At 48.2% G+C, this 15,386-nt stretch overlaps 1 protein-coding gene across 10 annotated transcripts in view; it reads left to right on the plus strand.

The window, feature by feature from the left end:
- LOC144496769 (histone-lysine N-methyltransferase EHMT2-like) overlaps window positions 1–15,386 on the plus strand; it is a 99,316-nt gene that overhangs the window by 33,304 nt on the left and 50,626 nt on the right. For 3 of the 10 annotated variants that reach the window (XM_078217297.1, XM_078217292.1, XM_078217298.1), the window contains exons 13-18: window positions 31–148; window positions 2,242–2,286; window positions 9,036–9,152; window positions 11,794–11,939; window positions 13,107–13,250; window positions 15,018–15,244. In XM_078217297.1, coding sequence (XP_078073423.1) covers window positions 31–148; window positions 2,242–2,286; window positions 9,036–9,152; window positions 11,794–11,939; window positions 13,107–13,250; window positions 15,018–15,244 — 797 coding nt within the window. The remainder of the gene's footprint in view (window positions 1–30; window positions 149–2,241; window positions 2,287–9,035; window positions 9,153–11,793; window positions 11,940–13,106; window positions 13,251–15,017; window positions 15,245–15,386) is intronic. The other 7 variants (XM_078217302.1, XM_078217294.1, XM_078217293.1 and 4 more) reach the window with 6 other exon arrangements.

A 15,386-nucleotide genomic window follows, 5' to 3' on the forward strand; every position in this document is an offset into this window, starting at 1 on the left:
ACTGACCTCCCCTCTGTCTGATCTCCGCAGAGCTCCACCTCCAGTCTGAAAAGGAAAGGGAAGAAGAAGTGGAAGAGCGAGAGCCCGTGGGTGAAACCCACCCGGAAACGCAGGAGGAAGGATCGCATGAAGCAGGGTAAAGGGGCAGGTAGGAGGTCGTCGGTGCGCTGGGAAGGAAGGTGATTGGGTGACGTGCCTCGGGGGAGCTCCTAGCTCCACCAGTGACGCCTTCCCATCTTCCATCCATGGCTTATCTTGCCTGGTTCACAAAGCAGTAGCCAATTCTAGTTGAGGTTTCATACCCATGACCTCCATGCAGGCCAACCTGACTCGCTGGCCAATCGGAAAGCGAACAGATTCTCTGTTGCCCCATTCCCGTTTGTCAGTCAGCCTTTCCCCTATTTCCCATCTCTCAACTTCCACAATCTTGAGGGAGACGGTGGAATCCATTAATAAATTAAAACTGTCTGTCGTAAAAACCCATCTGGTTCACTAATGTCCCTTTAGGGAAGGAAATCTTCCGTCCTTACCCGGTCTGGTCCATGTGACTCCAGAGCCGCAGCAATGTGGTTGACTCAACTGCCCTCTGAAATGGCCAAGCGAGCCACTCAGTTCAAGCATAGGGAGGGACGACAAATGTTGGCCTCGCCAGTGATGCCTCATCCTGTGAAATAAAAGAGTTTAAAACAAGAAGAGAGTTCAAAGAAGGCCAACATGAAATTTTCCCACTGGGTTGCTTGCAGCAGCGTTTGAAGGATTCATTTATAGCCCCGAAGGACTCCGGCACAATCATTTCCTTTGACACTCCCCTCCCGCCCATTGAAGATTAGGAACAAGGGTTTAGTCTTGAGCCAGTTACACAACATTGCAAAGAATATGCAGCACAGAAACAGGCCATTCAGCACCCAGAGTTTAATACAAAACAAAGGGGCTCCTGGTTCCTGTAATTGGCAAATACACCAGAGAAGGATAAACAAGATTTTTTTACAAAGCCAGTTGTTGTAATCTCAAATGCATTGCCTTAAAGGCTGCTGGAAGCAGAGGCAATAGCAATTTTCAGGCAGCACGGTGGTTAGCACTGCTGCCTCACAGCACCAGGGACCAGGGTTCAATTCTGGCCTCGGGTGACTGTCTGTGCGGAGTCTGCACGTTCTCCCCATGTCTGCATGGGTTTCCTCCGGGTGCTCCGGTTTCCTCCCACAGTCCAAAGATGTGCAGGTTAGGTAGATTGGCCATGATAAATTGCCCCTTAGTGTCAGGGGCATTAGCTAAGATAAATGCTTGGGGTTGTCGGGGTAAGGCCTGGGTGGAATTGTGGTCGTTACAGACTCGATGGGCCGAATGGCTTTCTTCTGCACTGTAGGATTCTATGTTTTTATAATGACTTGAGAGAGTGGGGGAAGGAGGCATTCGGCATGCTTGGTTTCATTGGTCAGAACATCGAATGCAAGAGTTGGGACGTCTTGTTGAAGATGTACAAGACATTAGTAAGGCCACACTTGGAATATTGTGTACAGTTCTGGTCATTCTATTATAGAAAGGATATCATTAAACTAGAAAGAGTGCAGAAAAGATTTACTAGGATGCTACCGGGACTTCATGGATTGAGTTATAAGGAGAGGCTGGGTAGACTGGGACTTTTTTCTCTGGAGCGTAGAAGGCTGAGGGGTGATCTTATAGAGGTCAATAAAATAATGAGGGGCTTAGATCAGTTAGATAGTCAATATCTTTTCCCAAAGGTAGGGGAGTCTAAAACTAGAGGGCATAGGTTTAAGGTGAGAGATAGAAAAGGGTCCAGAGGGGCAATTGTTTCACTCAGAGGGTGGTGAGTGTCTGGAACCAGCTGCCAGAGGTAGTAGTAGAGGCGGGTACAATTTTGTCTTTTAAAAAGCGTTTAGACAGTTACATGGGTAAGATGGGTATAGAGGGATATGGGCCTAATGCGGGCAATTGGGACTATTAGTGGTTAAAACAATTCGTGGTTAAAACAATTAGTGGTTAAAAAAAAGGCGACATGGACAAATTGGGCCGAAGGGCCTGTTTCCATGCTGTAAACCTCTATGACTCTACATGTGGACTTATAGCCGGTGAGCAGCAGCTTCAGCCTGTCTGCTTGGCTGATCACCACGCAGTGGCGTTCCACGCATTGCACACGGCCCTGCTTTTGTAGACGCTACACAGGCATCGCTTGTGCTTCAGTTCTTCACCCATCTTCCTTCATTGATTTCCTCTTTCTGTTAGTTCCAGTGGGACAGACAGCAACCGATTTCACAAAACTGAAAGAAGGTATGGATGACGACCGTTTTGTGCTTTGCAGTTCTCCTCCTCTTTATCTTAGTGAGACAGCTCTGGCCACTTAGCGGGTTAGGTAACCCAGAGAGAGGGAGGGCCTACTGTTCCACTGTGGTCGGTCAGGCTGATGTGATCAAAGACTATAACTGTGTGAAGAATCAGGGTATTGCTGCCTTTTTTAAAACCAGGCACAAACCAGTTTTGGGGGGTTGTCTGTAACTCATCACAAGATTATAGGACTCTGAGGCCATGGGCAAAGCAGTAACGTGACAAGCTTCTTCCTTGGTCTTGCTGTTCCAACAAGAAGACTGCGGTCCATTCAGGGACTGATAAAGCCTTTATTCTGCATTGGGCAATGCCTGGCAATCCTCCAGAAGGGAAAAGTGGAATGTCAGCGGAGGTTATGACCCCATCGAACATGCCGATATTTTAGCATTCGCTGGCGGGTGCATCGACCCCACACGGGACTTTAGGGGTTCAAGGAAGCAGCTCAGCTTCTCAAGGCGCAGCTCGGGCTAAGCAACCAATGGCACCCTTCCCGATAAGGATCTCATCCCTGGAAATGAAAACAGAATGGGCTACGCGATCGGGAGTAAAATTCTTTCCCCCTTTCCCCACACTGTGGAAGCTACTTGACAGTTCAAACATCACCCCTCAGAGAAGCGGATACTTGGCCCTTAACCTCAATAGCATTTGTTTTGTACCCACACATCGACTTCTTGATCAACTGGGCCAGTCGGCCGATGAATGACAGATGGGAGTTTAATTTAGATAAATGTGAGGTGATACATTTTGGTAGATCAAATTGGGGCAGGACCTACTCAATTAATGTTAGGGCATTGGAGAGAGTTATAGAACAAAGAAATCTCGAAATACAGGTTCATAGCTCCTTGAAAGTGGAGTCACAGGTGGACAGGGTGGTGAAGAAGGCATTCGGCATGCTTGGTTTCATTGGTCAGAACATTGAATACAGGAGTTGGGACGTCTTGTTGAAGTTGTACAAGACATTAGTACGGCCACACTTGGAATACTGTGTACAGTTCCGGTCACCCTATTAGAGAAAGGATATTATTAAACTAGAAACAGTGCAGAAAAGATTTACTAGGATGCTACCGGGACTTGATGGTTTGTGTTATGAGGAGAGGCTGGATAGACTGGGACTTTTTTCTCTGGAGTGTAGGAGGCTGAGGGGTGATCTTATAGAGGTCTATAAAATAATAAGGGCATAGATCAGCTAGATAGTCAATATCTTTTCCCAAAGGTAGGGGAGTCTAAAACTAGAGGGCATTGGTTTAACGTGAGAGGGGAGAGATACAAAAGGGTCCAGTGGGGCAAATGTTTCACACAGAGGGTGGTGAGTGTCTGGAACAAGTTGCCAGAGGCAGTAGTAGAGGCGGTTACAATTTTGTCTTTTAAAAAGCATTTAGAGTTACATGGGTAAGATGGGTAAAGAGGGATATGGGCCAAATGCGGGCAATTAGAGTCATAGAGGTTTACAGCATGGAAACAGGCCTTTTGGCCCAACTTGTCCATGCTGCCCTTTTTTTTAAACCCCTAAGCTAATCCCAATTGCCCGCATTAGGCCCATATTCCTCCATACCCATCGTACCCATGTAACTGTCCAAATGCTTTTTAAAAGACAAAATTGTACCCGCCTCTACTACTACTACCTCTGGCAGCTTGTTCCAGACACTCACCACCCTCTGTGTGAAAACATTGCCCCTCTGGACACTTTTGTATCCCTCCCCTCTCACCTTAAACCTATGCCCTCTAGTTTTAGACTCCCCTACCTTTGGGAAAAGATATTTACTATCAAGCTGATCTGTGCCCCTCATTATTTTATAGACCTCTATAAGATCACCCCTCAGCCTTCCAAGCTCCAGAGAAAAAAGTCCCAGTCTATCCAGCCTCTTCTTATAACTCAAACCATCAAGTCCGGGTAGCATCCTAGTAAACCTTTTCTGCACTCTTTCTAGTTTAATAATACCCTTTCTATAATAGGGCGACCAGAACTGTACACCGTATTCCAAATGTGGCCTTAACAACGTCTTGTGCAACTTCAACAAGACGTCCCAACTCCTGCATTCAATGTTCTGACCGATGAAACCAAGCATGCTGAATGCCTTCTTCACCACTCTGTCCATCTGTGACTCCACTTTCAAGGAGCTATGAACATGTACCCTAGATCTCTTTGTTCTGTAACTCTCCCCAACGCTCGACCATTAACTGAGTAAGTCCTGCCCTGGTTCAATCTACCAAAATGCATCACCTCGCATTTATCTAAATTAAACTCCATCTGCCATTTGTCAGCCCACTGGCCCAATTGTTCAAGATCCTGTTGCAATTGGAGATAACTTTCTTCACTGTCCACTATGCCACCAATCTTGGTGTCATCTGCAAACTTACTAACCATGCCTCCTATATTCTTATCCAAATCATTAATATAAATGACAAATAACAGTGGGCCCAGCACTGATCCCTGAGGCACACCGCTGGTCACAGGCGTCCAATTTGAAAAACAACCCTCTACAACCACCCTCTGGCTTCTATCAAAAAGCCAATTTTGTATCCATTTAGATACCTCACCCTGGATGCCGTGAGATTTAACCTTATGCAACAACCTACCATGCGGTACCTTATCAAAGGTTTTGCTAAGGGGACTAGCTTAGTAGTAAAAAATGGGCGGCATGGACAAGTTGGGCCGAAGGGCCTGTTTCCATGCTGTAAACTTAATGACTCTACATTATTTCTGTGTAATTGACGCAGGAGTTAGAATTGTTAGAAGTTGGAATAACTGCCCTCATCCAGCTAAGATACTGGCTGTGCTGTGGTAACAACCCAGGAGTGTCAAAAGATAAAGCTCCAGTTCATCTTCTACCATTAAAGTGGAAATATAAGAATGGAATTGTTGACTAATCATAAGCAATATGCCGACAGCAGACCCAGACATGAGATGAGGTGGAGTAGTGGAGACCTTTGGGAACCATGGGTCCAAAATCATCTGTTCCCCTTGAAAAATGTACATTTAACATAACGTTCCACCTCTCCGTCCTCCCATAGTCGTGGTAGACTCTTTGTTTACACTGTAAATGCTTTCATTGTCTTATGTGGATCCTTTCACGACTGAACAGTCTGATGAAGGATCGGCAGGGATGTCCACAGGACCGGTAGTTCTTAGAGTCATAAAATCCCTACGGTGCAAAAGGAAGCCATTCAGCCCATCAAACCTGCACCGACAACAGTGCCACCTAGGCCCTACCCCGTAACCCCATGTTGTTGCACTGCTAGTCCCCTAACACTAAGGGACAGTTTAGCATGACCATTCAACCAAACTCACTCATCTTTGGAGTGTGGGAGGAAACCGGAGCACCCGGCGGAAACCCACACAGACACGGGGAGAACATGCAGACTCCACACAGACAGTCACCCGAGGCCAAAATTGAACCTGTGAGGCAGCAGCGCGAACCACTGTGCCACCATGTTGTTGGTGTTTTGGGGCAACTGTCCCTCTGGCCTTCCTCTGGGCACGTCAGATGTTGTGAATTTGGGCGTCGGTGGTCTTTGAACCTGCTGAACGTAATTTCAGTGTTTTGCCCCAATGTGACCTGGCCAGCTGCCAAGAGAGGTGGTCTGCAATGCAGGAGCTGGTAAGAATATGTTTTTACTCTTGACTCTTTCATGGGATGTGGGAAGGCCACCATTTGACACCTATCTCTAATTGCCCTTGAACTGAGTGGCTTTGCCATTTCAGTGGACAGTTCAGAGTCAACCACATTGCTGTGGGTCTGGAGTCAAATGTAGGCCAGACTGAGTGAGGAAGGCAGATTTCCCTCCCTCAAAATTGCAGTAGTTATGAATTTGCAAGTGTTTGAACAGCGAGAACAAGGGGAAAGCTCATTGCTTCAGTGCTCTGCCCATAACCTCAGCCTTTTAGCCTCAGAGACCCGTCACCTCGTGATGAGTTACAGACAACTCCCTTCCCTTCCAGCATGCGCAGTATTTCGCTTTGTTCCCTGACACAGGTTTGTATCCAGTTTAAAAAGAAAGGCAGCAAACTAAAGGACATTAGTGAACCAGCAATTGACAATAGTTGTCATGTGACATTAGGATTGAGAATAGATTATATTCTGGATTTATTAAGTCAAATTCAAATTTGAGTTGAATTCACGCTCGGTGCCATTGTATCATTTGTGCTGACCATCTTGATGTAATTTCCCCCAACATCGTCTCCTCACACTGTATCCTGAAATATTGTTTTCTAAAAGACGTCTAATTAGCAGTTGGTGACTGATTGCTTCCACCTTCTCACTCACTGGAATATTGTTTCCCCAATTAATCTTGAGTTTATACCGCCCCCCAGTGGCTTTTGGCTTTAATGCCCCTGAATTACAGAGAAGAATAATCAGTGAGGGGGCCCTGCTCCTGACTATTGCCCAGCGACCTCTGTTAGAAAGGGTTGCTGTGTGTGTGTGTGTGTGTGTGTGTGTGTGTTTCTGTCGGTGTGTTTCTGTGTATGTGTGTCTGTGTTTGTGTTCCTGTTGGTGTGTGTGAGTGCGTGTGTGAGTGCGTGTGTGAGTGCCTGTGCGTGTGTGAGTGCCTGTGTATGTGTGTGAGTGCCTGTGTATGTGTGTGAGTGCCTGTGTATGTGTGTGAGTGCCTGTGTGTGTGTGAGAGTGCCTGTGTGTGTGTGAGAGTGCCTGTGCGTGTGTGTGAGTGCCTGTGCGTGTGTGTGAGTGCCTGTGCGTGTGTGTGAGTGAATGTGCGTGTGTGTGAGTGCCTGTGCGTGTGTGTGAGTGCCTGTGCGTGTGTGTGAGTGCCTGTGCGTGTGTGAGAGTGCCCGTGCGTGTGAGAGTGCCTGTGCGTGTGAGTGAGTGCCTGTGCATGTGAGTGAGTGCCTGTTTCTGTCTGTGCGTGTGTGTGAGTGTGCATGTTTCTGTCTGTGCTCTGTGTGAGTACATGTGCATGTGCTGAGGATGGCTTCAAATGCAGTCAAAATCCCCAGCACGGCCCCTCTGATGGTCCAATACCCCACCAATATCAACACCCACCCCTGAGCATTTCCCTCCTGATTGTAATGCAAGAGCACTAACACCTCATGGAACTGAATGGCAGCACCTCAAGGAGACGTGGGTGGGGGTGGGGTGGGTACCCCCTACAAATGTTTATTTCCATTCTCGGAGTGGGGTGCTATTGCTAAGGATGGCATTTACTGCCTGACCCCGCTTTCCCTTTGAAACGCTGGTGATGAGGGTGACATTTACTGCCCTGTTCCTGTTTGCTCATTGAGAAGGTGTTGGGCTCTTTTACTGCAGTCCATATACTGACAGTGCTCCCACAATGGTGAATTGCTGATCCTGAAATGATATGAAGCCTTTGTGCAGTCCCTTCAGCCTCACTATAAACTAATGCTTCACCAATATATGGATGTCTGATGTCCAACCAGGGTTATTCAAGAATCTCCACTCATTATGAAGGGAGTAAAGCTTAGAGGGCCATCCATCTCAGATTCCTATACAAACCGTCAACAAGGACAGACTAAAAATGTATTATTCTTCTATTATTGTTGCGTGGATTTGCATTTCGAACATTGACAAGGATTTAAGGGCGGCACGGTGGTTAACACTACTGCATCACAGCGCGACGGACCCGGGTTCAATTCCCGTCTTGGGTCACTCGGTGCAGAGTCTGCACGTTCTCCCTGTGTCTGCGTGGGTTTCCTCCGGGTGCTCCGGTTTCCTCCCACAGTCCAAAAGATGTGGGGTTAGTGTCCCTTAGTGTCCTGGTATGTGTAGGTTAGAGGGATTAGCGGGGTAAATATGTGGGATTGCAGGGATAGGGCCTGGGTGGGATTGTTGGCGGTGCAGCATACATGGGCCGAATGGCCTCCTCCTGCACGGTATGGATTCTATTCTATGATTTCCAGATGATGCAGAGTCAACTTTGAGGACAGGCAGGATTTTTATTCTGGGTGGGTTGGCAAACTTGGGACAGTGAGGCCTTGGTGTTGGATGGGACATTTTGACCAAGTTGATGTTTGCTTTGGAACTGGGATGGTACAGTGGTTAGCACTGCTGCCTCACAGCACCAGGGACACGGGTTCAATTCCAGCCTCAGGTCACTCTCTGTGTGGAGTTTGCACATTCTCCCCCATGTCTGCGTGGGTTTCCTCCGGGTGCTCCACTTTCCTCCCACAGTCCGAAAGATGTGCGGGTTAGGTTGAATTGGCCATGTTAAATAGCCCTGTAGTGTCAGGGGGGCTAGCAGGGTAAACATGTGGGGTTACAGGGATGGGGTTTGGGTGGGATTGTTGCTGTGCAGGCTCAATGGGACGAATGGCTTCCTTCTGCACTGTAGGGATTCTATGGTGGAGGCCATTCAGCCCCTCAAACCTGTTCTGCCATTCAGTGAGGTCCTGATCTGTACCACTCACCTTGGTCACCTGGACTCCAATTCCATTATTCCCTTCTCCAGCAAAAATCTAATCAATCTCAGATTTCCAGTGAGTTGCTAGGGAGGAGGGGGGGCTCATCACAGCCTTCTCAGGAGCAGTTAGAGATGGGCAATGAACGCTGGCCTCGACAGCGATGCTCAGGTCCCACGAATGAAGAGAAATTGGGGACCTTGAGTTAGACCAGGACGGTAAAGTTGTGTTCTTTGTGTTGGAGCCACGGCGAAGACTGGGCTCTTCAGTGATTGCCTTGATCTGAAGTCTGTGTTTCTCTGTTTCCTTTGGGCTTGGGCAGTGATGACTTCTTCAGGAGGAGGTGGAGGAGGGAACCAGGTGCAGAGCGAGTACACCGAGGTCCCCCTGGGGTCACTGGAACTTCCCAATGAGAGTAGCCTTTCCCCGCAGCCGACAGGTAGGTGCCCCGCACTCGCACTCTAAATGAAATCTCGCCACATCCTGTATTTGCTTTGCTCAGTGGGCAGCTTGCTGATTTTTAGGGTGTGTTGACGATGGAGGGTGGTGGAGGGGGCTACCGGCATGTTTTGCCCTTTGACCTTGAGGACCTGGGGCCCAATCCAGCAGCTGGGTTTTGCCCAGGAGTTTTGAGTGAAAATGATATTTGCAGTTGCAAACAAGTTATTGAAGCCCCCCCTCCCCCCCCAATTCCAGGGTTCCACACAGCTGCTGGGTTAACTTGTTCCTCTGTGATTTCATCGTCGTGGAGTTCTGCAAACTGGTTTAATCGTCAAACCAAATAAGTAGCCGAACCGCACATCAGGCAGACCGGTGCTCTTACAGAGCAATTATTTCCTAACTTCCCTCCCTCTCTTCAAAAGCCAACCCTATCCCTTACCCCCGAATCTTCATATTTCCATCTCCTAGCCCACTCCTCTCCCTAATCCCTTTTCTTTCTCCCAAACCCTCCCCCCTCCTTTTCTGCCCCCCTCCTTTTCTGCCCCCTCCCCACCCCGTTTTCTGTCCCCTCGGGTCCCTCTTCCAATGGAGCTTCACGCACCTCTCCTCCCGTCCCCTCCCCCCCCATCCCCTCCCCCCTCCTCCCCTACCCCCAGCCCTTCCCCCCGTTCCCACTTATCTCTTCTCCCCCCGTCCCCAACACGGTCCCTCTGAATAAATTCTAAACAAAGAACAATACAGCACAGGAACAGGCCCTTCGGCCCTCCAAGCCCGCGCCGCTCCCTGGTCCAAACTAGACCATTCTTTTGTATCCCTCCATCCCCACTCTGTTCATGTGGCTATCTAGATAAGTCTTAAACGTTCCCAGTGTGTCCGCCTCCACCACCTTGCCCGGCAGCGCATTCCAGGCCCCCACCACCCTCTGTGTAAAATACGCCCTTCTGATATCCGTGTTAAACCCCCCCCGCCCCCCTCACCTTGAACCTATGACCCCTCGTGAAGGTCACCACCGACCTGGGGAAAAGCTTCCCACCGTTCACCCTTTCTATGCCTTTCATAATTTTATACACCTCTATTAGGTCTCCCCTCATCCTGGGTCTTTCCAGGGAGAACAACCCCAGTTTACCCAATCTCTCCTCATAACTAAACCCTTCCATACCAGGCAACATCCTGGTAAACCTCCTCTGCACTCTCTCTAAAGCCTCCACGTCCTTCTGGTAGTGCGGCGACCAGAACTGGACGCAGTATTCCAAATGCGGCCGAACCAACGTTCTATACAACTGCAACATCAGACCCCAACTTTTATAATCTATGCCCCGTCCTATAAAGGCAAGCATGCCATATGCCTTCTTCACCACCTTCTCCACCTGTGACATCACCTTCAAGGATCTGTGGACTTGCACACCCAGGTCCCTCTGCGTATCTACACCCTTTATGGTTCTGCCATTTATCGTATAGCTCCCCCCTACATTAGCTCTACCAAAATGATGCTATATCCTACAATCTCTCAACATGTTAGAGCAAAGAACAAAGAAAATTACAGCACAGGAACAGGCCCTTCAGCCCTCCAAGCCTGCACCGACCATGCTGCCCGACTGAACTAAAACCCCCCTACCCTTCCAGGGACCATATCCCTCTATTCCCATCCTATTCATGTATTTGTCAAGACGCCCTTTAAAAGTCACTGTCGTATCTGCTTCCACAACCTCCCCCGGCAGCGAGTTACAGGCACCCACCACCCTCTGTGTAAAAAACTTGTTAATTAGAGCAAACTGAGTTCTGCTGGATCCACCACAAGAAATGGAGTTGTCCCCTCAGTAAAGCCCTGCAGCACCTGTGAAACCAGACCACAGCAAGCAAAGTGGAAGGAAGAGTAGCTTGAATGTATATATAGCACCTTTCCAATCTGAGCATGTCCCAAAGCGCTTTACATCAAAATGAACTACACTGAAGGTGTAGTCACTGTGATATGGGAAATGTTGCAAATTGTGAATGGCTGGTTGATCTTTTACAGCCCCGGGATAGATAGATTTTCAGTCTCGCCTAAACAGGAGCACCTCCCACAGTGTGTTGCTCCCTCAGCTTCCGACAGTGCAGCGCTCCTGCAGTACTGACCCTTCAACAGTGCAGCTGCCCCTCAAAATGATCTTCCAACACTGCAGCACTCTCACAGCATGCCTCCCAACAGTATAGCACATCAACAGCTCTGACCCTCCGTTGGGCAGTTCTCCATCGATATTGACGCTCCCACCGGTAACACCAGTAGATGTGCTGTACTTCGATTTCCAGAAGACATTTGATAAGGGGCCGCATCAAACGTTATTACGGAAAATAAAAACTCATCGTGTCGGGGATAACATGTTGGCAGCTAACAGAAAATAGGAAGTTAGCATAAAGGGGAGTGTTTTTGGTTGGCAGGATGTAATGAGTGATGTGCCACAGGGATCAGTGTTGGGGTCTTAAATTTTTACAATTAATACAAATGACCTGGATGAAGGGACTGAAGGTGTGGCTGCTAAATTTCCCGACCTCACAAATAGATAGGAAAGCAAATTCTGAACAGGGAGGCTACAAATCTCCCTCTGTTATTTAAATTATTTTCGTGTTAGGAGGTTAAACTCTCTGTGTCCATCCTCCAGGAGTATCCAATGATGCCAGCTCCATGGAGACGGATAAGTTTGAGGAACTACCGCTGTGCAGCTGCCGGATGGAGGCGCCAAAGATTGACCGGATTACCGAGCTCTCCAACAACAAGTGCATGGCGACGGAAAGTACGGACGGACAGGTGAGAGCGACGGGCATCGTCTGGTCCTGCCCACTGTGTGGGACGGGACAAGAAAACTTCATCTCTCCACCCAGCCCCTCTGGGCCGCTCCTGACTTCCCGAGAAAATATCTTTCATTGACTCTTAATCAGTAAGCGGGTAGTAGGAGGCAGTGGTTGGGTTCTGTTAGTGGAAGATTTGTACTAGCCGGGAACTCTCTCCAATACCATTGCTTTTTTGCTCCATATAAATTACTTGCGTGCTAAAATACAGAGTAAAATTTCAATATTTGCCGCTGGTACCAAACTTGGATATGTGTCAGTTAGAACAGGAAATGACAGGATTTGCTGTTTATTTATAGACTAAAGTTTATTTATCAGCGTCACAAGTAGGCTGACTTTAACACTGCAATGAAGTTACTGTGAAAATCCCCTAGTTGCCACACTGGTGCCTGTTCGAGCACACTGAGGGAGAATTTAGCCTGGCCAATGCACCAAACCAGCACGTCTTTCTGACTGTGGGAGGAAACGCACGCAGACCTGGGGAGAACATGCAGACTCCACACAAACAGTGACCCAAGCCGGGAATCGAACCCGAGTCCCTGGCGCTGTGAGGCAGCAGTGCTAAACACTGCGCCACTGTGACGCCCAAACAGGGAATGACAGGATTTGCTGTTTATTTAAAACAGGGAATGACAGCAATTGGGGAGGCGATGGCCTAGTGGTATTATCACTAGACTATTAATCCAGAAACTCAGCTAATGTTCTGTGGACCTGGGTTCGAATCCCGCTGCGGCAGGTGGTGAAATTTGAATTCAATAAAAAATATCTGGAATTTAAAAAATCTAATGACGACCGTGAAACCATTGTCAATTGTGGGAAAAACTCATCTGATTGACTTGTCGTTTAGGGAAGGAAATCTGTCGTCCTTACCTGGTCTGGCCTACATGTGACTCCAGAACCACAGCAATGTGGTTGACTCCCAACTGCCCTCGGGCAACTAGGGATGGGCAATAAATGCTGACCAGCCAGCGACACCCATGTCCCACGAATGAATAGAAAAAAGACTCTGCACAGACAGTGACCCGAGGCTGGAATCAAACCCGGGTCCCTGGCGCTGTGAGGCAGCAGTGCTAACCACCGTGCCACCATGACTGCATTTGATGTTTGTTTTGTTTTCTCTCCCCAGCTGAGTGGCTGCAGTAACAGCATCACCAAATGTGAGACGATGAGACCTTCCAGTCGAGTGCCGCTGATGGTGCTGTGTGAAGTACACAGGGCTCGAATGGTGAAGCACCACTGCTGTCCAGGCTGTGGCTACTTCTGTACCGCGGTAAGTTCCAAAACCCCTGAACCAAAGAACACTCGTTTATCCAAACTGGAATCGGGACACCTTTGATAAAAGATTGGAATGAAACTCAAGAATTTGAATATTTGTAACTATTTCTGACCAGCTATACCTTATACTTCAGCAGAATTAAGGTAAGAGGCTTCAAATCTATAAATAGGATCTATTCTGTAACTTGCTGTGTAACTACATGCAATGATTCAATTTTAAAATTTCAATTTTAGAAATGATATTGTTGGCTAATACAACACAGATGGAGGCCCATTGGCCCCTCGTGTTTGTGTGAGCTCTTTGACAGCACTCCCATGCCCTTTCCTTGCAGCCCAATTCCCTCTTGAAAGTCAGCATTGCACCATCCATGCACCTTAGTGCATTCCAGATGATCATAACCTGATGTGCTAAAGGCCTTCTCCACATCTCCCTGCACATCTTTCACCGGTTAACTTTAAATCTGTCCTCCTCCCAGCGAAAACACTTACTCTTATCACTTTGTCAAGATTCTTTTCTTTCTCATTATAAAGGTACGCGAGAAGAAAGTAAAGGGGTTTTTTATATTCATTTGTGGGACATGGGCGTTGCTGGCTGGCCAGCATTTATTGCCCAATCCTAAAGGCGGTTTGCAGGGACTGTAGACCATTTGGAACTGAGTTACAGGGCGGAAGTGCAATGTGACCTGGGTGTCATGGTGGAACAGTCGCTGAAGGTTGGCATGCAGGTGCAGCAGGCAGTGAGGAAAGGTAATGGCATGCTGGCCTTCATAGCAAGAGGATTTGAGTATAGGAGTGAGGATGTCTTGCTGCAGTTAGAAGTCTCACAACACCAGGTTAAAGTCCAACAGGTTTATTTGGTAGCAAATGGCATTTGCTACCAAATAAACCTGTTGGACTTTAACCTGGTGTTGTGAGACTTCTTACTGTGCTTACCCCAGTCCAACGCCGGCATCTCCACATCATTGCTGCAGTTATACAGGGCCTTGATGAGGCCACACGTTGAGTATCGTGTGCAGTTCCTCCTAGTCTGAGGAAGGATATTCTTGCTGTTGAGGGAGTCCAACGAAGGTCCACCAGACTGATTCCCGGAACGGCAGGACTGATGTATGAAGAAAGACTGGATCGACTGCGCTTGTACTCACTGGAATTCAGAAGAATGAGAGGGCATCTCATAGAAACATAAAATCTTACTGGGACTGGACAAGCTAGATGTGGGAAGAATGTTCCCGATGTTGGGGAAATCCAGAACTAGGGGTCGCGGTCTAAAAATAAGAGGTAAGCCATTCAGGACTGAGATGTGGAAGAACGTCTTCACTCAGAGAGCTGTTGGGGCCGGTTCGTTAGAGATGTTCAAGAGGGAGCTGGATGTGGCCCTTACGGCTAAAGGAATCAGAAGATATGGAGGGAAAGCAGGAGTGGGATACTGAAAGTGCATAATCAGCCATGATCATATTGAGTGGTGGTGCAGGCTTGAAGGCCGAATGACCTACTCCTGCACCTATTTTCTATGTTTCTCTGTCCCAGAATATAACAGTCTTGGAAACTTCATCTTTTCATCTGACATATTTGTGTATCTGAAGTCTTGTTACTGTGAGCTCATTATTTAGTTCTGGTATTCCAGTTATGAAGAATGTTTTGTGCGATGCGCCATTAGGATTTTTTTTTGCGCACCTCGAGTTATCTGCATCTCCCCTTGCCCTCGAGGGGAGTAGCTGAGAGTGCCATTACTTGACGTGTGAAGCTTATTTTGGGGTTTTTGCAGGGATCTTTCCTGGAGTGTCACCCAGACTTCAGGATCACTCATCGCTTCCACAAGGGCTGCGTCTCCCAGCTCAATGGGATGATCTTCTGCCCACACTGTGGGGAGGACGCCTCAGAGGCCCAGGAGATCACCGTGGCCAAAGCAGACACCTCCAGCATGGTGCCGGTGCCAGCACCTCCCATCCAAGAACATCTGATGAACGGCAGAGCGGACACCACACACGCCAGGTGAGCAGGAGTCGGGATTACTGAATCTGGAGTTCGGGGCCCCGTGATCAGACGAGCCACACGCCCACCAACTTGCACCAAGTCCCATTCACCCGTTACCTTCTGGGCCTGCCTCATAGTCTACCCTCTGTAAATGAGGCAT

This window comes from Mustelus asterias, chromosome 8 (assembly GCF_964213995.1).
Source record: "Mustelus asterias chromosome 8, sMusAst1.hap1.1, whole genome shotgun sequence".
Taxonomy (NCBI): Eukaryota; Metazoa; Chordata; class Chondrichthyes; order Carcharhiniformes; family Triakidae; genus Mustelus; species Mustelus asterias.